Source organism: Charadrius vociferus, unplaced genomic scaffold (genome assembly GCF_000708025.1).
Source record: "Charadrius vociferus isolate BGI_N301 unplaced genomic scaffold, ASM70802v2 scaffold36, whole genome shotgun sequence".
Classification (NCBI taxonomy): domain Eukaryota; kingdom Metazoa; phylum Chordata; class Aves; order Charadriiformes; family Charadriidae; genus Charadrius; species Charadrius vociferus.
In genome coordinates this window covers 451,603-477,473 of record NW_009649047.1, presented here as the reverse complement: position 1 = coordinate 477,473, position 25,871 = coordinate 451,603, and the positions used below count along the sequence as shown (strand labels likewise).

At 44.9% G+C, this 25,871-nt stretch overlaps 1 protein-coding gene across 1 annotated transcript; it reads left to right on the top strand.

The window, feature by feature from the left end:
• Nucleotides 1-264: 264 nt before the first annotated feature.
• MTMR9 (myotubularin related protein 9) lies at nucleotides 265-25,029 on the top strand. The gene is made up of 10 exons (XM_009887944.1): nucleotides 265-507; nucleotides 3,634-3,742; nucleotides 4,477-4,602; nucleotides 12,583-12,756; nucleotides 14,766-14,983; nucleotides 17,987-18,148; nucleotides 20,705-20,846; nucleotides 21,474-21,694; nucleotides 23,797-23,948; nucleotides 24,662-25,029. The coding sequence occupies exons 1-10, from the start codon at nucleotides 323-325 to the stop codon at nucleotides 24,823-24,825; spliced, it is 1,653 nt and encodes a 550-aa protein (XP_009886246.1). The 5' UTR covers nucleotides 265-322; the 3' UTR covers nucleotides 24,826-25,029.
• Nucleotides 25,030-25,871: the final 842 nt, after the last annotated feature.

The following is a 25,871-nucleotide window of genomic DNA, read 5'->3' as shown; positions in this document are numbered from 1 at the left end:
AGTGGGGCCCCTGTGGGGGGCGTCGGTCTCCTCAGACCGGGGGGTTGTGGTATCCCCCCGGCTCTTCCCATCCTATCCCACCGCATCATCCTTCCACCTTCCCACCCCGGGGTCGGGCTGGCTCTCTCCGGGATCACCCCTCGGCTTAAGGACACCCCACCACCCCCACCCCCCCCGCCTTCGTTGCCATCCCCTGCCGGTTGTAGACCATCCGCGCGTTTTCCATCCCGTCCCCCGTTGGCGTTGCTGAGGTTCCCTCTGTTTCCCCAGCACGTTTTGGTGGCGAAGGCCTCCCTGGCCCCCTTCCCTTTTACTCTCCAGCATGGAGTTCGCGGAGCTGATCAAGACCCCCCGAGCGGACAACGTTGTCCTCCACCGCCCGTTCTACCCCGCCGTGGAGGGAACTCTGTGCCTGACTGGCCATCATCTCATTTTCTCTTCGCGACGTCAAGATAACGCTGAGGAGCTGTGGCTGCTGCACTCCAACATCGATTCCATTGAAAAGAGGTACGCCTCCTAATTTCCCTCCCTACCAGCACCTAATTGTTTGTCTCTTGTTATGGGTTGAAAAGTGGTTGTCAAGACCTGCTCGCACCTCAGCTGTCTCAAATCCAGGTTTGGAGAGGAGAAAGGGCAGTCAGAGCACGGGGCGGAATATTGGCAGGGGCAGGTTGATTCTCATTCTGTTTGGATATCAATATTTGACTGTTGCATCTGAAGGGTTTGGGTTTTTTTTCGTCATGTATAGAGTCAGAATTCTTATGTTTAAACACCTTTGTCAACAGTACTCTGTGTAATTGTTCAGTGAATTTCATCAGTAGCTCTTGAAACACTTTATAAGGCGTACAGCTTTGCCACTGTTCAACAGAGATGGAAGCTGAGGTACTGATGAAATGATTTGCTTTAGGTCAGCCAGGAAAACTGATGGCAGAAGTGGGGTCCGGACTTTCTCAGGCCCAGATCAGTCTCCTACTGCTCAAGAGCATCATCCCATTATTCCTCCAACTGCTTATGGAAATCAATAGCACTTTGATGGCGTACTCCTTGTGGGAATGACGTGGTAAAGCTGAATTGTAGCTGCAGCACTCCATTTTATTCTCGCCCATCCCCTTTTGTTACAGGGACTTCAAAGATAAAAATCTTCTTACCATCACTTTTGTCGGCTTTACGTGCGCCGTTGCCCCATCACACTTTTCTTGTTGAGTGGCAGTCCCATCTCACCTAGTTATTGTCTTCGGTGTCCTCACCTTGGTCCTGTTTTCAGGTTACTCACAATATTTTTATTTTTTTGTTAATTATGAAGTCAGTTCCCTGATTTTTCTCACCTTTTAAGGAAATCTGGAAGAATAGATTTCCTTTCTGCCAGCGAGACTGGAAAAATCAAGCAGCAGCAATTAAAGATATCAGGTTGCCTCAGAATCTGAGAATGGGTGAAGTGCTGGACGCTGATTAAGTTTCTTCTCATGTTCCTGATTTCTCTGAGCGTTTCTGAGAAAAGCTGCATCTCGGCCAGAGGGTGGAGAAGAACAGAGTGGTGGAAACCTGAGGAAATCTGTTCCCATCTGGTACGGCTCAGTCATCGGGGCGGTTTGGCCTCATCCTCCTTCCTGCTTGTACTAAACCAGCCGTAGCTCTGCTTTGAAAATTATTATAGACAAGTTTTTCTTTCTTTTCTATTTTTTATATGGGCTTAGTTGCAGTTACAATGTAAGCTAATACCAAAAGACCAAAAAACATCTTAAATTATGGCAAGGGAGTAGTGCGTTGCTAGCTCATTTATAACAGAGTTAGCCACGTCTGCAGACACTCGTAACCTTGTTGCCTAGTTTCTAGAAGGTCTCTGGAGTAGACATCTCTCTCCCCGAGAGCATCTTTGTGTCTGTGTAACTGCAATGAAACTTTGCCGTAGAAGAGGATAAAAGTCTATTCTCAGTGCTGGAGAGAATGGAATAACAAAGCTCTTAAACCAGTAAAGGTTGTTGGAAGGTCCAGTTTGGCACTACTTCAGGTTATTAGTGCATAGCAGTGACATTGTGCCAGTTTCGTAAAATCTCTTCTCCCACTTCTGTGACGTGAATGTCTTTTGTACAAAATGGTGTATTCCCTGATGGTCAGATGGTCATCAAACAGCTGCTTAAATTTTTGTAGCTTTTTAAGCAACTTATATATGACCTGTGGGGTTTGTGGAGAAGTGGAGCAGTCTCTAGGGATCTATGTTGTGTGGTTTTTTGCACTTAAAGAAACGTGCAAGGGAAACGCAGCCCTGGCGATGCGTTGTAGCTGCACGGTGTTACTACATTGGGGATCTGTGAAACAGCACTGCAACGAGGGCAAGCGAGGGCTGGCTCTGCTGGAGTTGCAGAACTTCTCTGTCAAAACGCTTGTAGTTTTTCCTTCAGCGCTGTCCAAATTGTAATCGCTTCTGCGTGTTAAGCTTTGTCTGCACAGGAGAAATAGGTAATGACCTTTCGGCTGTAATAATAATTCTAAAATAAATCACAGGTGCCTTATGTAGCACAGGGGAAGGAACCCGAAGCTTAGCAACAGGTCTCCTCTTGGAGCGTGTACAGCTCTGCCCTTGTGCGTGGTCTGATTGAGAGTTAGTCCATGAGGGACTGAAAGTTGGTCCTTCAGATCTCGCCTGCTTCTTGCTTCGCCCTTGGTTGCTGCGAGCACTCCTGTGCTGCATGAGGAGACTCAGCTGCTTTTCCTTAGTTTGCTGCTTTGGGAACTAAAATCCACATCATTCCTGTGGAGACTAGTGGCTCGTTAACGTAAAGAAAACACTGGCTTTCTCTTCAGACACCATCCTTCTTTCAGGTACGTAAGGAAGGCTGGAGAGGGCGTCTGTGAGCTCTGCTTGTTCTGTGATGTAGAGCTTTTGCTGGGTTGACTTGCGTTCGAACCAGCGGTGATAAGCCCTTAACTTCTCTGAGGTCAGCAGAGCAAATAGTCCCACGGCACCGCAGGTGTCGGAAACCAAACTTTCTTATTAAAGACAAGGGAGTATAATGTAGCCAGACTGAAATGTTATTTTAAAAATTGAATTAAACTCAGATCTTTTTAGAAATCTGTTGCGGTTTGGGCTGGGCTGGCCACTAAAAAGTATGACAGATGCTCTCTCTTACTTTTTTTCCCTTTCAGAGAAGGAAGAGCATCTTTCTTCAGAGGAGAGAAAATGGGTTGAAAAAGAAAGTAAACTACTTTAATGAGAGATTAAGAGTCTCATGCTCTACCAACCAGGACACCATCCTCAAAGTTTCAATGCATTACTGTAATGCTGAAACTTCCAGTACTATCAGAAAATACCTGAACACACCTTTCTGTTTCAAGTTCTAAAGAAAAGTTGGGAGGAAATCTTTCTCTTTATGTCGTAATACTTATACTTTCTCTCACCGCCGTATCAAAGGATGGAATTTAAAAGGAAAAAAAAGCAAGCTGACCACAATTTACAAATATTAAATAAACAGGCATTTTTGTTTGTTTATTTTTTTGAAAGATGATATTGCAGACAAATTACTACTAATGGAATTTTGTCTTTTAGGCATATGTTGCGGGAAGAACTATGATACCTCATCACACCTTAGAGAATTCTGTTCTTAAGAGACTCTTTTTTTTCATGTCTTGCTGTAGGTTTGTGGGCTCATTGGGTACTATCATTATAAAATGCAAGGATCTGCGAATTATTCAGCTGGATATACCCGGAATGGAGGAGTGTTTGAACATTGCTAGTTCTATTGAGGTAAGAATTCATAATGGTAAATAACACTTAAGTTCTCAGATCTTGATCTGGCCTCAACCTCAATGGCTTATTTCCCCTGTTAGGAAGGTTTTCACTGATGTTCTGGAAAGCAAATGAGAATTGTGGGATATTTCCTTTCAATTGTTGAAATATTTTGTTGCTTGTAGGTGTTTTTTTTTAATAAAATAACCCAGACAAACAAGAAAAACCCCAGAAACCACAACCTGACTTTTCTTGAGCAAATATCTTGCCACAGCATTTGGGAAAACGAAGCTCAGCTTCGTTAGTCTGGAGCATGAGGAGGCAAACCCAAATCAGACAGAATTTTAGGTGTCTCAAACAACATTAAGTGACTTCTTGAGTTTAAGCTGTGTTGTTAGTAATCAGGTACATGCCATGTAGGATGTGTCCTGTTGGTTATACCTGTTCAGTGCGCATCTTTCTCCTCCTTTGGTGCGCTGTGACATAATGTAGCCTGCAGAAATGATATTCTGTACGACCCCCCCAGTTGCAGTTAGGTTGTTATAATTGGCTTATTTTGTGCTGCTGTTTTTTATGGATGTTAAACCACCCTGCAGGTGACTTAGTGTTTCAAGCTTAAGCCATCCCAAAATATTCAGCCATTAAGCTTGCTTCACCAATATTAAAGGAAAAGACAACTTGCTGTACGGTTTTTGGAATAAAATAGCAGTTTAAATAAATTAAGTAGTTGTTTACTTCTCTCACCCGTGCAGGCACTTTCCACCCTGGATTCTGTCACTCTCATGTATCCCTTCTTTTACCGGCCCATGTTTGAAATCGTTGAAGATGGCTGGCGCTCTTTTCTGCCTGACCAAGAATTTGAGCTCCTCAGTTCAGTGGTAAGTTGGAACTTAAGGATTTGCACAGGTGCTCAGATATACTTGTGCAAGTGGTTTGTGAAGTACTTCACCCAGTGTCTGTACTGGAAATTCTGGGTGGTAAAAAAAAAAAAAAGAAAAAAATCTGTTCCGTGTCTGGGTGGAAAGTTTATGCTCAAATATTCACTCTGTAAACATCAGGCATTTCTGTTTCTGTGCTAAATATTCCTGTTTAGCACTTGTGTTTCACCTTGTACAAATGGAGTCTTGAGCCCTATTTAAAGGCTACCTGGGAGGACACGAAGGTAGGAAAAGCTTTTGTCCTTTGGGGATGGCCCTCTGTTGTAAGAACAAATTTGAAACCTTTGGGCTGGGATTGTTGTACTTTGCTTCTGAAGTGGAGTGGGATGAATTTTTGTTGACCCCTTAATTGAAACAAGGCCGTTTTTAAAAAGCTGTTTTAAACAGCTGATTTACAAAATCAGAGAGTCATAGAATGGTTTAGTTTGGAAGGGACCTTGAAGATCATCCAGTCCCCCCCCCCTGCCATGGGCAGGGACACCTCCCACCAGCCCAGGTTGCTCCAAGCCCCGTCCAACCCGGCCTTGAACACCTCCAGGGATGGGGCAGCCACAGCTTCTCGGGGCAACCTGCGCCAGGGGATCACCACCCTCAGAGTGAAAAATTTCTTCCTAGTATTTAATTTAAATCTCCCCTCTTCCAGTTTGACGCCATTCCCCCTCGTCCTATCACTACATGTCCTTGTAAAAAGTCCCTCCTCACCTTTCCTGTAGCCCCTTTAGGCACTGGAAGGGGCTCTAAGGTCTCCCCGGAGCCTTCTCTTCCCCAGGCTGACCCCCCCCACCTCTCCCAGCCTGTCCTCCCAGCAGAGGTGCTCCAGTCCTCTGATCATATTTGTGGCCCTCCTCTGGACTGGCTCCAACAGGGCCATGTCCTTCCTATGCTGGGGGCTCCAGAGCTGCATGTGGTACTCCACGTAGGGTCTGGAAATTGCTAAGGATTTATGTAGCTCTCTGGGCATCTTCATCTACTGTCATCTTCCTAGTTTGAAACACTCTTAGCTCTAGTTCATGCTGGGGAAATATTGCAAGGGTTTAGAGAGCAGGAAATTTCCAGTCCTGTTCTTCCAGGTGCTGTGAGCACATGTTGATATTATTTTGGTACATGTAGGGTACAAATTGTTCTTGTGGCATTGCCTGTTTTATCTGTTTTTCAAACTTCATTTTAGGATGCTGAATTTGATATAATGGGAACTGGTTCAGTTGCAGGAGCCCTCCTATTCTAATAGTGCTGTGGGTTAGTGTCTCTGTATTCCAGGTCTTTGTTTCACATTAAATAGGTGCACTTGCTGCATCATCTTAGGTTTCTGAGACCACATCCATTAGTACAGCATCAAAGAACATTGATTTTTTTTTTTCTTTTATCTGCAACCCAGCTTGTCTGCTGCATTTATTGCTTCCTGTTTATGACTAATAAGTGAATAATATGATTAGCTTGACCAGCTTCATATGATGAAATCACTAGAAAATTAAAGGAGTTCAGAGAGAGTTCTATTTTTGTCTCATAATTAGAGTACTCTCCTATGTCCTGTCTTCATCTGCAGTCAAAAGATGTACAAACTGACCTGTTACATTAACAAACACCACAGTTTTGGTTTTCTTTTCCATGGGGGGGGGAAGTCAAACATGATCAGAATGTTCTCCTGTTTGGAGGCAAAGCAGCAGACGTTTTCCCAGCTCAGCAGAGGAAGCTTGCAGACATTTCGTTGAGAATCAAAAGGCCAGAAGCTGAAGTGCTCTCTGGTGAGAAGGGAGGAGTGTGAGAGCAGGATTGAAGGCAGCAGAAGGAAATCCTTCAGAGCTCAATGACAGATTGCAGGAGATGGTTCTGCTTCTGTTCACGTTTTGCTTTCTATGTGTAGCTGAAATCTTTTTTAGATTTCAGGGATCAAATCACTTCCGATGGTTATATTTACCAGCGTGATACAGGTGCTAATGTGGATCCAGTGATATGCTGGGCTTTTTTTCCTCGTCCTTTCAGAGGTTTAAAAATGCATTGATAGCTTATTTGTGAATCTCTTGGCTTTTCTGAACATATGCTCCTTGGAAGGCTTACGTTTAAAAACCTAATTACTTTATAGCATTATGTTTCAATGGCAAGAATTCCTTCCTTTAAAATATGCACATCTAACAGCTGTTGATTTAATTCTTGGCTTTTAACCCAAAACTTCAGATAGAACTCGTTTTTAACGAAACGGTGACAAAAGCCATGTTGAAATGATTTGCACTTCCTCAGCAACAGATAAATATGTTGTTGACGAAATATTTCTTGTTCTGTAATTAAACTTTCTTATGTGACAGGCTAGAACAAGTAAATGGCTAATTTATCTTTTTTTTTGTCTACCATAAGTCAAATGGGTAGAATTCAGGTTATCTCCCTCTCCGTTAAATCATCCATCTGGATCTGTTATGCCTTACCTTCCCCAACATGGTAACAACTTGTCAAAAACTACAGTTTGCCCACACTGGAGCTCTAGTAATGTATTAATTCCACATTTGCCTGCTACAGGAGAGTTGTTTTAAAACTCTGACACATTCTATAGTGACAAAGTAAAACTATAAAAGTGAAGATTAAAGAAGTTGTTGGGTAATACATTAAAAAATATAGATGATAAATTATTATTACACACTTCAATACCATAATATATCTGTTTATCTTGGCACATGTTGTGCCAAATGTGTTTTTTCTCCTGACACACATACCCCATGTGCGATTTCACTTCACTGCATCGATCTGACAAAGCGTCATCTAGCATTGCCCCTTGAATGTGATAGCAAGAACTCAAACACTCTACCCCTGTATCTTAGCTCCAGGATTGGGGAAGCAGCTGTATTACCATAATATTCTTGCATTTAAGTCTGTGAAAGTTGTTAAGGGAAGAACTTATAAGGCAAATGACTTCATTTGAGCTAAAGAAATTGGAGGAAACAGTAAGTTTCAGTGGGCTGTCACTTGCTGATGGCTGTTGCTGTGTGTGTTACCTGTTTTATTTTCTTGGGAATAACCTACAGCGCAGGTCAGCAGGGCTTTTGTCAAGTGTCTTTGCGTGAACTGTTCTGATAAATCCAACAGAGTAGTTCAGCTGAGAATTAAGTCATATGAAGAAATCGGCTCAACGCTTCGCTAAATGTCACAGCAAAAACTCCACTGTGCCTGCAGGCTCCAAATTATTGTACTGCGAGATGAGACTTTAAAGATGCTATAGACAAACATGAATGGAATAAAAGATGCACGGGGTAGTTAATGTTTGCTCATCCAGCTTTTGGTTGTGCGTGCTGTGTTTTTTTGCCTGAAGCGCTGGGTAGTACATGAGATCTGGCTTGGTTATAGGTGTGTCAGGTGAAACGTGTGTAAAAATTTGGGTTCTTCATTGTACTGCTGCATAACCAGTGAGTGGCTGAATGGAATTCAGAGTATACGCAAGGGGTTTCATCTTTTTTTGAGGAGTCAGAGAAGAGCTAAGAGGTCAGGGGGGAGCAGTTTCTCTTCTGCCAGATTCTACAACTGCAGGGTATTGCAAACTGTAACTTGGGAAAATCAGTTGCTTCTTAAAATTAAGTGAAGAGAAGTTTATACAACAATGGTATAATTAATGTGTAGGTATTTTATTGCCACCAAACTCACTTTCTTCATTCCCTTTTTTTTTTTTCCTTTCCATTTTGTTGTAGGGAAGAGCTGAAGGTTCGGGAGAGCTCAGCTAGCTGTGCTTTATCCTACTGTCCAGGAGCCGCTTAAAAACCCCTGAATCTTCCGGGTTTGGGCTCAGTTTGCAATGGTGTGGGTAGCCCATATTTTGCTCTTAACAGACAAGCATCAGTCTTTGCCTGCATCTGTCGTTACGCTTCTTGTCCACGCGCAATCTGTTACTGCCAGGGCTTGTTGCCTTCTGCCTGTTCCTCAGGAATGGCCTCTGTCATCGCTGCTTTGCAGGATCCTTCAGGGTCCACGCAGGTTCCTTTACTTTTCTTTTGAGTCTTTTTTGTAGATCGTGAATTATTTCACGCTGTTTTGTGGAAAAAAGACCTCTCCTAGCAATTAAATTTTTTTGGGAGGAAGGATAACTGTTGTTTTAGCCTTTCAGTAACATTTGTAAATGAATGCCTCTAAATAAGTACTAGGAGCAGAGAAGTGGAAATGTAAGAGTTGGTCCTGCATTGGGTTTAAGAAAATACTTCTGACCACTTTCTTTTGCATTCGGAGTCCTCTCTACTTTCTGCTCAGCCCCCAATCCTTTGCTGCTTCCAGCCTTAAATTAACTTTTTTCGATTCCTTAAAGTACAAATCTCTTGCTGAGAGAAATAAACGTTAACTCTGTACTTTGAGTTTCACACAGCGTACTTATCTGGTGATGTCTGAAGATGAGGTCCACCTCTTCTCCTTCACTGCAGTCCTTACTGCTTCCTGTGTCTCCATCTGCTGCTGCACGTAGTTGAATTGCTGTTCCTTCGCTGTTCTAGTTAAGAATGGCAATTTTTTTTCCAAATTGCAGATGTACCCCCCAGCAGAAGCCAAGGAGAGACTTGCACTGTTGGGTTTTACTATCATCTGATTGATGTTGGAATATATTTTAGCAGCCTGAAGCTGGCGTTGCAGAGGTTAACTGCGTCTCTGCAGAAGCAGCTATGCTGGAGGAGAGAAATGGTGCTAATTGCTGCTGCGCTCCTCCTCCTTCCTGTGTAACTGTAAATTATAGCTGGGTGACATAACAGTATCGTCTGTCTCTTGTTATAAATGGTGAGGAGAGGAGCTTATGGGCAGAATTAAATTACCAAAGGGGGAGATAAATCAGGTCCATACTCTTCCACTCCTTTTCATACTGGTGATATCGGTGACAGCCAGTCTCTCCAAAAAAGCATACCACGGAGTTCTGATTTTGCCATCTCTACATCCTGTGTGGCAGTAAGGTATTTATAAGTTCTGTTCAATATCCATGCATATTTTTTCATGTAAACAAATTGCACACAATCATATGAAATCTGCTTTAATTTAACATAGACACCCTGAAAAGCTATTAAAAAACCCCAAATCATTGTTGGCGCATTAAAAGCATGAGCTAGGACCAGCCAGCATCCCTTAGATGATCCAGACCTTTCAGCTCTGCCTGTGACGTGATTGCCAGAGGCAATCTAACTTTGCATCTGGGAGAACCTCTGCTTTTTATAAAACGTAGGCATTCAGAGGAGCTGTTCTGAGGCTAATGAATAATGAATTAAGCTTATGACAGGGCCAGTGCAAGACCGTCTGGGTAGGCTACTGAACCCAGGTAGCAGTTGCTGTTCTTGATGATGGTGATACACACACACGTGTACCTTTCCCAGCATCTTTTTCTTGGACTGCTACCAAGAAGGGACAATTTTGTTATCTCCCTACGCCACACATCCCGTGCCTTGGATCTAACTGATGGTGCAGTAGTGTTGTGAATCAGATCACCTTGTTCATCTGATGGAAGGAAGTCCTTGCCAGAAAATCTTTCTAAATCGATCCTAGTTTTCCATCGGATCAGTGAGGCATTTATATGACCAGGTAGCAGTCAGGAGGTGTAAGGAGAGAGGTAGTGAGCCTCTGGAAGAAAGGAAAGAGGAAAAGAGATCTGCTTCTGATCAGAGCTCTGTAATTAATGCATGTTAAACCAACCTTCCTGAATTGACGTGGGGGTTTTTGAGTATTCTGTTACCGCATAATTTAATTGTCATGTTCTTCTCTTGCTTTGTGTGGTACCTGCTTTATCCCCCTACCTTTCTGTCTAGCTGAAACTTTCCTTGAACCCAAATAAGCAGAGTTTTTTTTATGGCATCTGTGTGAGGTCTCTGCCTGCTGCAGCGGCACACAAATGCTTCCCAGTCTGTACTGAAACACCTCAGCTGACGAGTTACTTAAGGTCTTGTTTGCTTTCTCACACCTCTGTCATGTCAGTGCATAGGAACTAAAAAAAAAAAAAACCCAACAAACAAAAAAATCTACCTTTGAAGAGGAACAGGAAGCTGCTTCCAAAGGTTTTATGTTTCATTTGAACTACTTTGTGTCTGGAGCTTTTGCAGGCAAATTTGACTGCTATTCTGATGCTGCTTTCAAGAATTTAATGCTGCTGTTGAAATCAAAATGCATTGCAGAGGGTCACTTCTGGGTCACTTTCCCCACCGAGGCTTCTGCCAGCAAGTTTTGTTGGCCGTAAGGAATACAGGATAAGGATGCTCTGAGTGAAGATGCAGCCCAACCAAGCCACCATCCTGCTGTTGAGGACCAGGAGTTCAGTTCCCTGCCAAACTTTAGGCAAGGTTCTGCTGCGTGCTGTGTGCCTCTGGGGAAAATATATCCCTCATGGCCATTTGATGTATCCGGATGGTGTCCTTAACGCGGCAGGCGGTGGTGTGGCACCAGCCCAGAAGCAACAGGCCCTCCGGGAAGCCTGGGCTTGTTTGAGGCTTCTGTTAGGGCAGTGTCATAGAATCATACAATGGTTTAGGTTGGAAGGGACCTTGAAGATCATCTGGTTCCACCAGGGACACCTCCCACCAGACCACATTGCTCAAAGCTCCGTCCAACCTGGCACTGAACCTGTCACCTGTTCCAGCCTGGACTTCAGTAAGCGAGGATTCCTCGGCAGTGACGCTACTCGTTAACCTTTGGGTTTGCCTGAGATGGAGCCAAGTCCTCTGTCTGACCCTGGGTATCGGGTAGCTGCAGTTCTCATGCCAAATGCCTGCGAGGGTGCGGGGTGCCAATATTCAGTGCTTTTTTTTTTTTTCTACAAGTGTTTGGCTGTTGGAAGCTGAAAAATTATATAACAGGAGATGACTATGAGACCTTTGTGCTTAGGTGCTGTGCTGGTTCCAGGAGGTGCTTTTGGAGGAACGGCTGCGGTCCTTTACGTAAAGCAGAGTCCATAGAAAAGAACCAAGCTGGAAATGTTAAATTTCAATTTTAACCTCAAAGCAGCTTCATGGTCTGGAGTTGGTCGGACATTCTTGCCTTTCTTGGCCACCTTTGTCTTGTGGACAGTGTTATGAACTCTGCTGTCGGCACAGATAGAGGTTTGAGCCTGTGTTGCCTGCATTTAAATTAACTTTTTATCCCCTAAATCTGCTGATGTAGGAATAGGTTTCTGTTCTGGGGTGTCCTTGAGGGAGAGACATACCTTGCTCTTACTTCCTGTGAGACTGAAGCTATCTAGAAATGCAGTAAGTTTTATTGTAGTGCGTCCTGCAGACACGCTGTCTGCTCTGCAACAAAGCCACAGTTGCCCGTTTCTGACCACATGGACTTATTTTTGTGCTGTTTGTTGAGGATGCGGATAAACCAGACAGGGGGAAACTGTTGTTCAACAAGTCCTGAGCCTCAAGAACCAGACTCACCTGGTAATTTCTTCTGTTGCCTACGAGCTTTATCTGCACTCTGGGTAATGAGCTTCTGGGAGCTGCTGCAACGATGTGCTGTGATTGCAGGCAGCATCAAGAGGCGTGGGGGGGGAAAAATAACCAGTCAACACACCTACAAATGGATACTAAAAGGATGAGGCAGGGTTATACCTTCTAATATCGATAATACACCTGAGAGGTAGGGGATGAGGAGTGCAGTGCAGAGAGGGGCCAGGCTTGTTTGTTCTTCTTGACTAGCATCTCTTTTTGCCACATTTTTGTTGGAGACAGGATACAGTGCTGCGTTTGATCTGACTGATTAGCATAATTATGCTGTTAGAGAGGGTCCAGGTTCCTGGATGAGCGAAAGCGGTTATGCCAGTAGTGACAACTGAGCTTTCATCTGTGGTGCAAATGGAAGAGATCACCAATATTACTCTGTTTGGGGATGCTTTATTCTAAATATGGAAATTCCTCTTCCCGTGTGCTGTGCTGGTCCTCTTCCCAAGCACGTTATGGTGGTGTTCTGCTTTTTGACCCAAAGCCTGTATATTCTTTTTTTCAGACAGATGAATGGCGTCTAAGCTGCATCAATAAGGAATTCTCTGTCTGTCCCTCCTACCCTCCGGTTGTCATTGTCCCCAAATCCATTGATGATGAAGCACTTCGGAAAGTTGCCATGTTTCGCCACGGCAGTCGCTTCCCAGTCCTCAGCTATTATCATAAGAAGAATGGGATGGTAAGTTGCGTTTGAGTAATGGTTGTACCTGAAGGAAGTGTGTTAAACTGTTTAAATGGAAAAACCAACTTGTGCTCTAGACGTAATGCGGTTTGTGAGACGTTTGCTCCTTTTATTTTCCAACTTATTCAGTGTATGCAGTGAAACTGGTTCTGGGTGATGGAATGAGTAATCTCCATCCTAGAAATACCTATTAATCCGCTTGTTTGGGAGCGTATGTGGCATGAGCTTACTCACAGCAGTAAGAGCAAGATGAGACTTGCAAAGCCACCGCTGGCACCCTTACTCGCTTTGTCTGCCAAGAGGCTTCATGCTGAAAGGATGGCAGAAAGCACATTGTCCTGTCTCTGGGTGGTGGGCTGTCTCCTTCGTAATGGAGTCATGATGACAGCGAGCGTGCCCAGAGCCAGCACCGCTTCTGCTGTGTAACTCTCCAATGAGTGATCAGAACAATCTGTTCTCCGAGCCTGTCACTGTAACGTGTTTCAGGAGCAGCGAATTCTTGGTATTGCTCAGACTTTACCACCTCTCAACAAGCCAAAACCTAATTGAGTGACTGATACGCCGTAATTAAGAAATGCGCTTTATGAAATTGTTGAGTAATTCTTTGTATCTCTTGCTGATGTAACCAGTTCTGAGGATGTTGGGATGCCCAACCCGCAGCTTGTAAACTTGATCCAGACTTCTGAATCAAATGCTCTAATGCGTTCTCACCTCCTGTTGCCAAGATTTGTAAGCCCTGAATTAGAGGACGTCTAGTCTCAGCCATACATTTGGGGTTTCTTTGCTTTGCTTTAAAATCAGCCATCCACCAACTTCGTAACAGTCGTTCTGCTTTTTCTCAGCTTGAATGAAAACCACTGAAGGAAGGTTTCTTCAATTATCTCTCCGAATCGTGCATGTTTCAAAGTGTGAGGAATATAATAGCGTTTGGCTCGGAGTGCTTGAACTTGTGACAGTAACGCTGTCTGTCACGTTGCTCTCCTGGCTCTGAGTTCTCGAGCGTAGCTGGGGTTGCTGACTGGCTGCCCTCGCATTTCGGTTATTTGAGCTGCTGGGATGCTTTCTGAATTGAAAGGCATTTACTAAAGAGAAATCTCAGCTAATAAATCTGTGTACCTAAGGTTTATTAGTCTAGCCACTGGGTAAAACTGTACCTAGAAGGCATTGTTAACACATGAATGACTTGAGTGTTTTAAAAACAGAGTTGGGAAGAGACCTGAAAGATGACAATCCTGAAAATTTTGGTTTATGAAGGAGCCATTAGCAGAAAGCCAGTTCAATGGATCACAAAGATATTACAGGAATAATTCAAGGGATAAAGCCTCTAAGAACACGTCTGTAATTTAGAAAGCGGCCGTCCTGCCAAACTGTTGCTCAAGCTAAGGATTTCTAGTTTGTTTTTTTTTTTTAAATAAATTCAGTCTCTGCAAGGGATTGCACTTAAGAGAACCGAAGGATTCAGGGCAAGGGAGAACAGCAGCTGTAGGAAGAACTTGAGGGACATTTCTGTGCATTGGGCAGTGCGGATCAGGACATCTGCATGTCTGTGTCCAGGCGTGGTGGATCAAACTTGAAGCAGATGGAAGTAGAAAGTGCGGTGGGGTGAGAGCAGCGCTTGCTGGTGCAACTCCACAGAGAAGAGCTGGAGGTCCAGGAGGGCTCCGCAAGAATTTTACCCCTGAACTGATGAAGCTTTTTAAGGTTGAGCTATCACTCTCACAAGCTTTGTAACAATGGCCTGAGTTGTAAAGGAAAACAGGAGTATCCCGTGTGGCTTTCAGCAGCACACCTCTCTAGAGAGCCATTCTCCATCCCCGTTGTTGAGACCCAACGCGTTGGTTTGCATTCTGTGTTTATAGACCCCTAAGAAATCCTCCAGTGGAGAGGTGTCCTTTCCATAGTGAGTTCAAACCTCCATTCTCGACTTGGAGCTCAAGTGATGGATGGCTTTCAACCGTAAGTATATCCATTTCCAGTGCCTAATTCGTGGTTATTTGTCTCTGCAGGTCATGATGCGAAGTAGCCAGCCTCTTACAGGTACGAATGGAAGACGATGTAAAGAAGACGAGAAGCTTATTAACGCCACGCTACGGCCTGGCAAGCGTGGTTACATCATTGATACGAGGTCCTTGAACGTTGCCCAGCAGGCCAGGGCCAAAGGAGGGGGCTTTGAACAAGAAGTGCACTATCCCCAGTGGAGGAGGATTCACAAATGTATTGAGAGGTGGGTGAAATCACACAGGCTCTTCCCTGTCCCTGGCTTTGTAGGGTTGCCTTGGCAGAGCCATGCTAGCTCCATAAAGTGTTTGCTTCTGTAAGAAGCGGCAGTGTATCTCGGTTCCTGTTAACAGAGTCACGTTCTTTTTTTGGCAAAATCAGGGTACACGGATGATAAAGGTATTTGGCTTTGGAGAGCTGTGTTTGGGTTCTTGTTCTGAACAAGCTGCTGCAGGTTTCAGACATCAGGCAATCTTCCTGTGTGTCGTGGTTTAGGCCAAATCGGCCATTGGGGATGTGGGGCACCCCACATGGGACCAACAGATGCTCCCCCCCTACTCCTTTTCAAAGAGAGGCAGAGGAGGAAAAAAGACTTGTAAGTTTAGAAGGAACTAAACTACTTTAATGAAATATTATTAATAAAATAACAGGAAATAATGAAATAGATACAAAACCGTATCAAGCTCCCAGGATAACAGTCATGTCACCAGCTGGCACTGGGGCAGTCCCAGGCTGGACTTGGTGACGGATTGGTACTGGATTCCGGATCGGGATCAAAGGCAGACAAACAGACAGAATCCTCCTCAGACATCGGCCATTGAAGGAAGAGGGCTGACCCTGTGATCCCTCAGCTTTTATACTGAGCACGAGGCAGATGGGATGGAATACCGCATTGGTCAATTTTGGGTCACCCATCCTGTCCGCTCCTCCCCGCAGGTGGGACCCCTCTACACTTTTCCGCTTCTGACCCTCCAACGGGGCAAATACCAGAGTGAGCTGCCCGTGGGGGTTACAGCAATAAGTATAAGCGAGAGCCTCTCCGCACACCATCCCTGGGCATCAGCTATAAACACAGGTATTATTGCTCTGAGAGAGCAAACAATGTCTGCACAATATGCTGCTAATTTCAGGAGTCAGGAGAGGCCCAGCTAAGAAGCGAAGTTACTGAACAAAACTGGTCCTGTTTTACCCTCTCTTTCTCTGACCATCTACAGCTGCACTCCAGCTGTGTTCCCTCTGCAGCGGGGCACGGGAATGAGCAAGTCCCTTGCCGGAAAACTTCTGTAGGTGAGGCTTTATTCTGTGGCAGTCATACTCCTCTTATCCAGTTCTTTTCTCTGACTGCCTAATATTGTTCAGTCATTTGGAGACAAGTTACTAAGTTAAATAGACTTTTTGTCCAACGTTGTTCAACTGCTCTTAAGCTTTAATTTTGGGGAATCCTTCTACACAGGCATGCAGTAACGTTACTGGAGCTACTGCAAAGCAGTCGCTTGCCTTGTCACTGTACAGGCAAGTTCTTGAGGAGCTAATACAAGGAATTTCCTGGCTGTTGCTTTGAACCATCCGGTTTTGCTTATAAAACTCTTATGTGGACATACATTTGATGTTGATTATTTTACAGGTGGGCATAAGCATCAGATAGGGAGGAATGAATAAACCACAGTATATGATGACTAAGTATCTCGTGCTTATTACTTGGCTTCGTCAGCTTTTTGGAGATCTAGTCTGTTAGCTGCATCCTCTGTTAGACCTGAGCACGTGCTGGGATCAGGGTTAAGTGGCATTTGATCTGTCAGTAGTTTAGTGCCCCTGGAAGGCATAGTGTGAAACAAGACTAGAGACGCATTTGGTTTTATTAGTTGCGTGCTGAATACCGGCTTTCCAGGGCTTGAGGACACAATGCAACAACTGCAGAAGTGATACAAAATGTGTTGCCTCCCACCCTGCCCCCTTTTTCGTGCGTTCTTAAGAAATTAGCCAAACTAATCTACGTGTGGTTCTAGGTTGAGAAGTTGAGTCTGGTGTGAATTTCCCTGTGTTCCAGTGGAGCTGTGTCCTTGTGATGGGTGGCTTTCAGCTTACTGGTGCAGCTCTGCAGGTTAAAACTCCCCCAAAACTTGTGGTGTAGTACAGGGAACGAAGGTGCAGCGCTTGAAGCTTGGCTGACACTGGTTAATGTCCGTGCCAGGTCGCAGTCACACTTGCGTTTCACAGAATCGCAGAATGGTCAGGGTTGGAAGGGACCTCTGGAGATCATCTAGTCCAACCCCCCCGCCAGAGCAGGGTCACCTACAACAGGTTGCACAGGACGGTGTCCAGGTGGGTTTTGAATGTCTCCAGAGTGGGAGACTCCACAACCTCTCTGGGCAGCCTGTGCCAGTGCTCCACCACCCTCAAAGAAGTTCCTCCTCATGGTAAGATGGAACTTCCTATGTTCAAGTTTATGCCCATTACCCCTCGTCCTGTCACTGGGCACCACTGGAAAGAGACTGTTTCCCATCCCCCTGGCACCTCCCTTTAAGTATTTGTAAGTATTAAGATCCCCCCTCAATCTTCTTTCCTCTAGACTAAAGAGACCCAAATCCCTCAGCCTTTCCTCATATGAGAGATGTTCCAATCCCCTCCTCATCTTTGTAGCCCTTTGCTGGACCCTCTCCAGCAGATCCCTGTCTTTCTTGAACTGGGGAGCCCAGAACTGGACGTGTTTGGTACATTCAAAGGTATTCTGGAGACATTCCAAACCTGCCTGGACGCTGTCCTGTGCAACCTGCTGTGGGTGACCCTGCTCTGGCGGAGGGGTTGGACTGGATGAGCTCCAGAGGTCCCTTCCAACCCTGACCAGTCTGGGATTCCGTAATGGGAATGAGACTACTGAAACGCATTGTACATGGGAAGTATAAGATACAGCTCAACACACATGGAGCTCAGGTAAGACAAGGAAGAGGCCGTACTGTTGTTATGCCTTACGAACGATTTGTTTTGAAAGGCAGGAGACTATTTATGTCCAAAGAGTGGGATTCTGCCAGTAGTTAGCCATGGCTTGGGATTCCCAGGGAAAACAGGTTTGCTGAATGAGGAGACGTGACATCTATAGGGTCGTACTTTTCGAAATAACTGCATATTAATCATAGTGCTTTGTTTTGACATCAGTGTATTTCTGTAAGCACGTTGTCCTGCTTGCTATGTTACTGCTTATGTTTTCAATAATATTTTGCTTTTCCCAAAGGTTTAATATTCTGCAGGAAAGCCTCATCAAACTTGTGGAAGCTTGTAATGACCAGTCGCACAACATGGACCGCTGGCTCAGTAAACTGGAAGCTTCCAACTGGCTGACTCACATCAAGGAGATACTAACTGCAGCTTGTCTAGCTGCTCAGTGTATTGACAGGTAAATCTTTTTCAGAAAGCCTTTTGAATTTCTCACTCACTGGTTACAGATTACTTGTTAAATACCTCTATTTCCACTTTAAGTATTAGTAACTGGCCACCGTGACCGGGCTCGCTTCTACCCATGCAAGATACCGTTTCATCATGGTTAAGGAATGTTCCTCCAGTAAATCACGCTTGCATTTTTAAAAGTACAAGCCTGAGGGAGGAAATCTGGACTAAGAATAGGTCCTCGATCACTTACTTATTCCTGTGTCTGATGCAACGAATCTGATTCAGTTAGTTTTATTGAAGGTTTAGGTTAGAATGCGCCTATCTGAAATGCTGTTTGGTAGCCTAATAAAGTGAAAACAGAGGGTGTTTTTTTTTTAAAAAAAAGTCCTTTTTTTTCCAGCTGAAAGTTTCTAATACCTCATCTCTCTTCTAGAGATTAAAACAATGGCATTTCCTTGGTTTCCCCAGGAATTGGTCCAGTGCTTTTTCCTCTTTAAATTTTTATTCCCATAGTCCTATCTAAGCAATCCCGTTCATCCCTTACAAGTGCTTGTGATCTCTTTTAACCTGGCGTTTCTTTCATAAATACAGCTGACTTGGCTAACTTGTCCTCAGAATGTATTCAGACCTCAGGCTGGAGAGCAAAAGCTAGCTGTCAGGTGCCAGGGTTTGTAAGACCAAATGCAGCGCTCTAAATGTGATTTCTTTGTGGCTCTGAGAGGGGAAAGCCCTTCTCAAAACTGAGGGAAAACCTAGCTTTTCATCCCAGTTAGGAAATAGGTTGTACACAAGTAGGCTGAAATGCGGTCTCGTAGGTAAAACAGCATTAACACATTAAAATAAAAGCTGTGCTTTTAAAAGCACTGACGGTGCCTATTTAGTTATCGGCTGTGCCAGCAAAGGATTGCTCTTGATCAATAGTTTTATCTGTAATTCTTTCCTGCGTGTGTATAATGAGAAACATCGGTGACGAAACTCTTCTGGCTTGTTGGGACAGTGGACGATTTCATCATTTTTAACTTCAGCTTTGCTTTTTCTGTTTACCTGGAGCTATGGGACGCCAGCTCGGCGCTGGTGCCTAGAGATCGCAGCTGAGCTGACAAGGAGGGTTCAGTTATATTGGCCACGGGGAGGGAATGGCTGCATCAGATCTTGCAGCATCTTAAAAGCCTGGAGCCTGAAAGACAAAAGGGCAAAACAGTGTTATCCTGGCGTGCCCCACTTTGAGGAGCGCATAGGCTTGTGGTGACCCTGTGCAATTGTGCTCGGCTCTTACTATGGACAAAGACATTGCAATGTTCAAAGTATAAATTTTTATGCTTTTCACTTCAAAAAGCAAGTAATGTGTGCAGGGTTATTTGCCTGGTAAATCTTTCTTACCCGCGCTTTGCTGCTTGAGTTGGGTCTCTGCACAGAAAGAAATACAACCTGCAGTTAATTTCCTTCCTGGGTGTAAGGATGTTGGCAGAAGTGAGACATGGGGTCAAGGTTTGGGAAGAGTAAGGGGGATGAACGCCATTTAATACCATCCAGTCCTTCCCTCAGGAGAACACGGATGAGATTCTGATATTATATCCAAACGCAGCCTAGGATGGAGAAGGAGGGGAGGGAATCAGCTGTCCTGGACAGTCCCTACTGGAGTGTGGGGAGTGATAGCACATGGGCCCATAGCAACGTGCGAAACCCTTCCTGCCCCAGACTCGGAGCTCCCTCTGCTCCTCACGTTGTTCTGCTGATTCACTTGTGCTGGCTGGTGAGCGAGAAGCCTTTGTGCTTGGCTCTTTGACAAGCTTCCTTACTCAGCACACTAACTCTCCTGCCTTTTGTGCAGGACAAGCTCTGTCATTTCTTTCTTTCTCCTGAACTGGTTTCTTGGCCAACTTTTCTTGCAGTAAACCCCAACTTTTCTTGCAGTAAACCCCAACTTTTCTTGCAGTAAACCCCAACTTTTCTTGCAGTAAACCCCAGCTTTTGGTGCAGTAAACCCCAACTTTTCTAAACCCCAACTTTTCTTGCAGTAAACCCCAACTTTTCTTGCAGTAAACCCCAACTTTGGCCCAAATACAATTATGTCCATGGTATTGTTTTGCAGAGCATCTGGAGGGATGATATGTCTTCATTGCAGTGCTTATGGGAAGGTTTCGGAGTGCTTAGCAAAACAATAAATGACATAAGCAAATTTTGAGATGCATTTCCATGCTGTAAAGGGCCACTGATTCAAAATAGTCAACACCACAAAAGTGACTTCACTGCACATCTTTGGTCAATGTGGCAAAGGTTCCGGATTTCCAGAATGCTTAGCAAGGAACTAGGCCTTAAGTGATGCATAGCTGTAGTTAGTGTTGGTGAGGATCCAGGTGGAGAAGGTGGTACGCTTCCATACGGGATGGTGAGTAAGCTTATGGGAGGGAAGAAGGGGTGAAGAGCCAACAAAACCTCAGCATTGTCAGGGTAGCAACACCGGTGTCCATGGGATGCATTGGCATCCATTGGAACGCGTACGTCCTTGGGATGTGTTCTGCTCATTCACACTCTTCTTCCTTTCCACCTTTTTCTTTCACAGGGAAGGGGCATCAGTGTTAGTCCATGGGACTGAAGGAACTGATTCGACTCTCCAGGTGACTTCTCTGGCACAGATTATCTTGGATCCAAGGTGCAGGACCATATGTGGCTTTGAATCCCTTGTTGTGAGGGAGTGGCTGCAGGTAAGAAATACCTACGGACAAAACCAACAATCTATTCCAGTGACAGTTGTATTGAGAAATAGCCTGAGAGGCAGCAAACAGGTTGGGCCTTGATGCAGCCCTGCTTAGCGTGAATGGCCTTTGTCCTAAGAGCAACATTAACTGAGTCATTTGTACCTCTGGCACTCCATGGGGCCTCTGCTTCTCACGGTAGTTGGTGGGGTTTTTTTTGGTTTTGGGGAACTGCCTATTCTGTGTGCTCAGGGTGAACATCTCTTAAGAGAACACTGTTCAGGCTTAAAAAAAAAAACAAAACAAAAAAAAAAAAAAACCAAAAAAAACCTGTAGTTCCAGTCTCTGTATTCTTGCAGCTGATATCTTCAGCCTGGTCCTTCGGTGCACCTGTACCAGTTTGTTCTTGGTTAAAACGCTCTGATTGAATACGGGGCTATTTACGTACCCTGAAAAAGGCAGCAAAGTTGGTCATGGTTACTAGCAATTTGTTACTGGATGCTTGACAAAACGACGGTTGTAGAGAAGAGTAGTAATAGCACAGTTGCATGGACAGAACTAGCTCTGAAGTCTTTGCTACGTGTATTCACATCCCATTACTCTGTACGTGATGCTCTCTCTGATTCTTACGTACAGGCTGGTCACCCTTTTCAGCAGCGCTGTGCCCAGTCAGCCTATTCAAATAGCAAGCAGAAATGGGAGGCCCCAGTGTTTCTCCTCTTTTTGGACTGTGTGTGGCAAATCCTTCGTCAGTTCCCTTGCTCTTTTGAATTCAACGAACAGTTCCTCATTATGCTCTTTGAACATGCTTACGCTTCGCAGTTTGGGACTTTCCTGGGAAACAACGAAAACGAAAGGTTGGTGAGGATGTTTGCTTTGAACTCTTTAAATATCGTGCTGTATCTGGCAAAAAAAAAAGTCTTTTGGTTTGTAAAAGCGTGAGGGCGCTTGTGTGGTCTCCCTTAGCACAGGTGAGCTTCTCTTGTTGCAGTTAGGTAGTCTGCTGCAATGTCAGGGAGCTTCTCCCTCTTACAAGTGGGATGTTGTGTCTAAAGAAATTTGTGGTTTGGTCAGGGAGTTGAATTAGTCTTTCTCCAAGTGCAAGCGAATACCTCAGACTGTCTTTTCTGTTTCCCCGTATGGCCTTGAAAAATCTCCACCCGTCACCAGTTTATATAGTCTCTTACGCAGAAACTGTTTCCATAAAAGAATAAACAGCTAGAGTACAAGTGATGTGAGTCAGAGCTGTGGGGAGCAAACGTGTCCGTGCAGGCCTGGAGAAGAAGGTCAAGGCAGTCAGAAGCCAAAGCTGGAAAGTCTGGTTCTGACCTGAACTGTCAGGGAGGAACATGACTCTCTAGCCTGGTGGTCCTGAAGCCCCCAGGAAAGGAAGGCTTTGGTTTTTGCATCATCCACTAACTGCTAAAAGTGGAAAACATGGAAGAGGTTCTTTCAGAAGGATCTGCTTCACACTTACACCTTGGCAAAAGTTTTGCTCGTTTGGCTACGAGCGTTGTGATTAGGTTTGAGGTCTTTTTGGCCGTGCAGTAGTAAAACTTCAACAGAAGGACCAAAAATCCCTCTGGCCGTTACCTCTGACTTGGTGAAAGGCAAATTGGCAGTCTGCACTGGCTGAGGTTCTGAGTGAATCCTCGCAGCTCTCGGATGCTTGTGCAGCTTTGAAGGGAAGCAGCCAGGACTGCGTTCTGCTGGAGTCTGCCTTGTCGGGTAATGACAGCCCTCTGCTGAGCTTGTCTACAAGCTTGTAGTGTTTAAGTTGAGCAGACCAGCACCTACCTTCTAGTGTGGGTTAGATGCTGCGCTGTACCAGCGGGGCAGCTCTAGGTGTGCCCTGGGTAGGGCTGCTGGGACCAGCAAGCGGGGTGCAGCCCGGGAGGACTCACACCGAAGATGGCAGCTGCCAGAGAGGTTTGGATCTTGGAGAGGTTTGGATTCCTCTTTTGAACTTGGCGGTTCTGTTCTCAGGACTCCTGACTCCGGTAAGACCGTGCCTGATGGTCTCCTGCTTAGCTAAAGACCACTGAACGAGTAGAAGGGAAAAACGGAACTGATACTAAAGATAAGGAAAGCAATTTAAAGCTCCCTGTAAACCTCTTTGCCCTTAAAGTGATATTTGCTTAGAAGAGACTCTTCTGTCTTCTGCAGGGCTGCTGAGCCGGTCATCTGCAAAACCAAGTTAGACTTGAAACCAATAAGATGAAATTTGAAAGAGTACTGAATGTTACATGTAATAACCCGCCTGTCACATCTGAACGTGTCAGCCTGTGAGCACAGAAAATGTTTGAAGTCTGATGTTAAGCTTGTGCTGTCTGAAGCGTTCACAGGGATGGTAAATCTCCTGCCTGGGCGGCGGTTCAATTTGCTAGTGCAAACAGAATGAGGTTTGCCAGATTCTAAAGAAGAGAGACCCCAGTGTAACTCCTGGAGGTGGGTTTGACCCAGGCAAACAGCGCTGCTTTCTCTCTGTGCTTCTTGCCACCAGAGGGACCCAATCAGATGTGCCCATTGCCCAATTCCAGCAATAACGCTGCTTTAATGTACTCTGAGAATTGTACCACCATCCTTCCTTGATGCGGACATACCACACCTCCCAGCTCTACCTTAACACAGGAGTTCAATCCTTTTCAAAACCTGACTATCAAACCATTTTGAGGAGGTGACGGATTCTTCACCCGGACAGGAGGCAGCTAGCTTCTACCCTACTTACAAATGTTATTTCCCCACTTTTTCTTTGAAACTAATTGTAATCGGTCAGGTTGAGTAAATTGCTGTAGGTTTACACCCTGTGCCAATGTTGGTGAGAAGTTTTGAAGGGATTAGCCTGGATTGTCTGGGCTAGCAGCACATGGGAAAGCTCGTGGCAATCTGGTCTGTGGGCTTCTGACAAAACAAAATGAGTATAAAAGTGAAAGCTAACTTGTCCCTATGGGTTTGTTAGGTCTAAACTGAAGCTGCCGCAAAAGACGATGTCCCTGTGGTCCTGGGTGAACAGGTCTGAAGAGCTGACCAAATTCCAGAATCCTCTTTTTGAGGCCAACAGCCTTGTCATCTGGCCCTCCGTTGCCCCGCAGAGCCTGCAGCTCTGGGAAGGTGAGCCGGGCTTGCTTTTTCTGTTACGGGCAATAGATATTTTTGTGGCTACTTGTAAAGCTGCTTAAGAGTTCACTCCTGTTGTCTCTGCTCCGTGCTTAGTCTGTCTCCACTGATGGTGATCTCGCTCCCTTTGAAATCTGTTCCAAATTATTTTGGGTGTATGCCATCCCCAGAGGCATAATGCTTAATCCTTCTGAAGCTTGATGACACACTAGTCTTTACCAGGGAGCCTTCCTCGTACTGTTTGTCTTCTTAGCACAGTATTTCTCCAGCGATACAGCCTAATCTGTAGATGTTCTGCAGGCCTAAGGCTTTTGTTCTATCAACCAAGACTCCTCCATTACTGACCATGTTGGCCAAGATAACCTGCGTGCAGTAGGTTCTCTGCTGCAGAAACTTTCTCCATCCCATGCGCACCAAAGAGTTAATGACAGTGAAGCACGCAGGCTATCATGGCAGGGCAGAGACTGAATATGGATTGGTCTGATCAGCATATGAGAGAAAAAAGGAGTGAAAACCCCTCGTTTTTTTTCTTTATTAACTTTGTTTAATAGAGTGGTGAACTTGGAGAGGAGGGTTGGTATTTCTAAATGCTTTTTAGGGGGGGAAGGTAAGGAAAAACCACGTAAACTGTGTGCATGTTACTTGAGAGCTGATGGAATATGCATAAAGTTTCCTCCTTCTGACTTGTGCTGTCTCTGGGCTTTCAGGTGTCTTTCTTCGATGGAACAGGCCTTCCAAGTTCCTAGACGAAGCCCACGAAGAAATGATCAGCATTATAAAATACAACAAGGAACTTCAGGCAAAGGTTAACGCGTTGAGGAGGCAGCTAGCAGAGATGGAAACAGACGATCGGATGCAGGAGAACCTGTGAGCTGGCAGGGCTTTGCCTCAGGTCTTTCCTTTCCGATCCCCTTTAGGTTAAAGACTGAACATGGAAAGTGCACGTATTGCAGAGCCCTCTGGGTCCGGTCGACCCTCAGTCCTCCCACTGCTGAAACCTTCACTTCACACTATGTACCTCCCTGCTTTTTGGGAGGGATTTGTTTTGTTTACAGAAGACATCCACAACTAGGCATAGTGTCCTCTCTTGGCAGCTCTTCTGTCTCGAAATTATGTACAGTGTCAACAGAAGTTGGAACTCTTACCTCTACCCAACTGTATGGATGACCAGGATGGGCCAAGAGACAGGATGCATCAAATCTATTTTGGACTTTTTTTTTTTTCCCTGGTTTTGTTGAACTCTAAACACTCGGCAGGATTAAAATACCAAGTTACGTACAGATAGGTAAAGGCATTTTGTCTGAAAGCACCTTTCCTCTCCAAGAGTAAGTAAGGCAGCTTAGTCCTTCAGTTTCCTAGAAAAACTACAAAACAGTATAATGTAACTACAGGTTGTACCAGTCGATATGATACACTCAGTAGCCTTCACGTCTAACACTTGGGGTTTTGTGTTACGCCTTGGCTTGGGAGCAGTAAGTTGAATACCAAACCAGAGCAAGAAATTTCAGTGCAATACAGAACTGAAGGAGGGATTCTGCTGCTAATGTTTAAGCCTTCAGGTGGAATTGTCCCTCCTGGACAAATATCTCCTAAGGAATAACAAACTCTTTTATTCTACCTGGAAAACAAAAAGGTTTAGTAGTTGGCGGAGGTGTTCGTTTGCAAAACAGTGGTTCCGAGCTGTCCTTTTAACTAGAGCCAAGCTGCCCTCTTGAAACTTCGGACAGCACTGGTTGGTTTTGTGCACTTGAACAGGTTCACAGCGTTGCCTGGGTGCAAGAGCAGCACTTGATCTACAGCTCAACAACACGCTTTTGCTCCACCTGGTGCACTTTTTTTCCTCTCGTGCTCTTCCTATGTGTCTTGTGAAACATCAAAAGCAGAAGTTGGAAGTTAAGGTGATCTAATACATCAGGT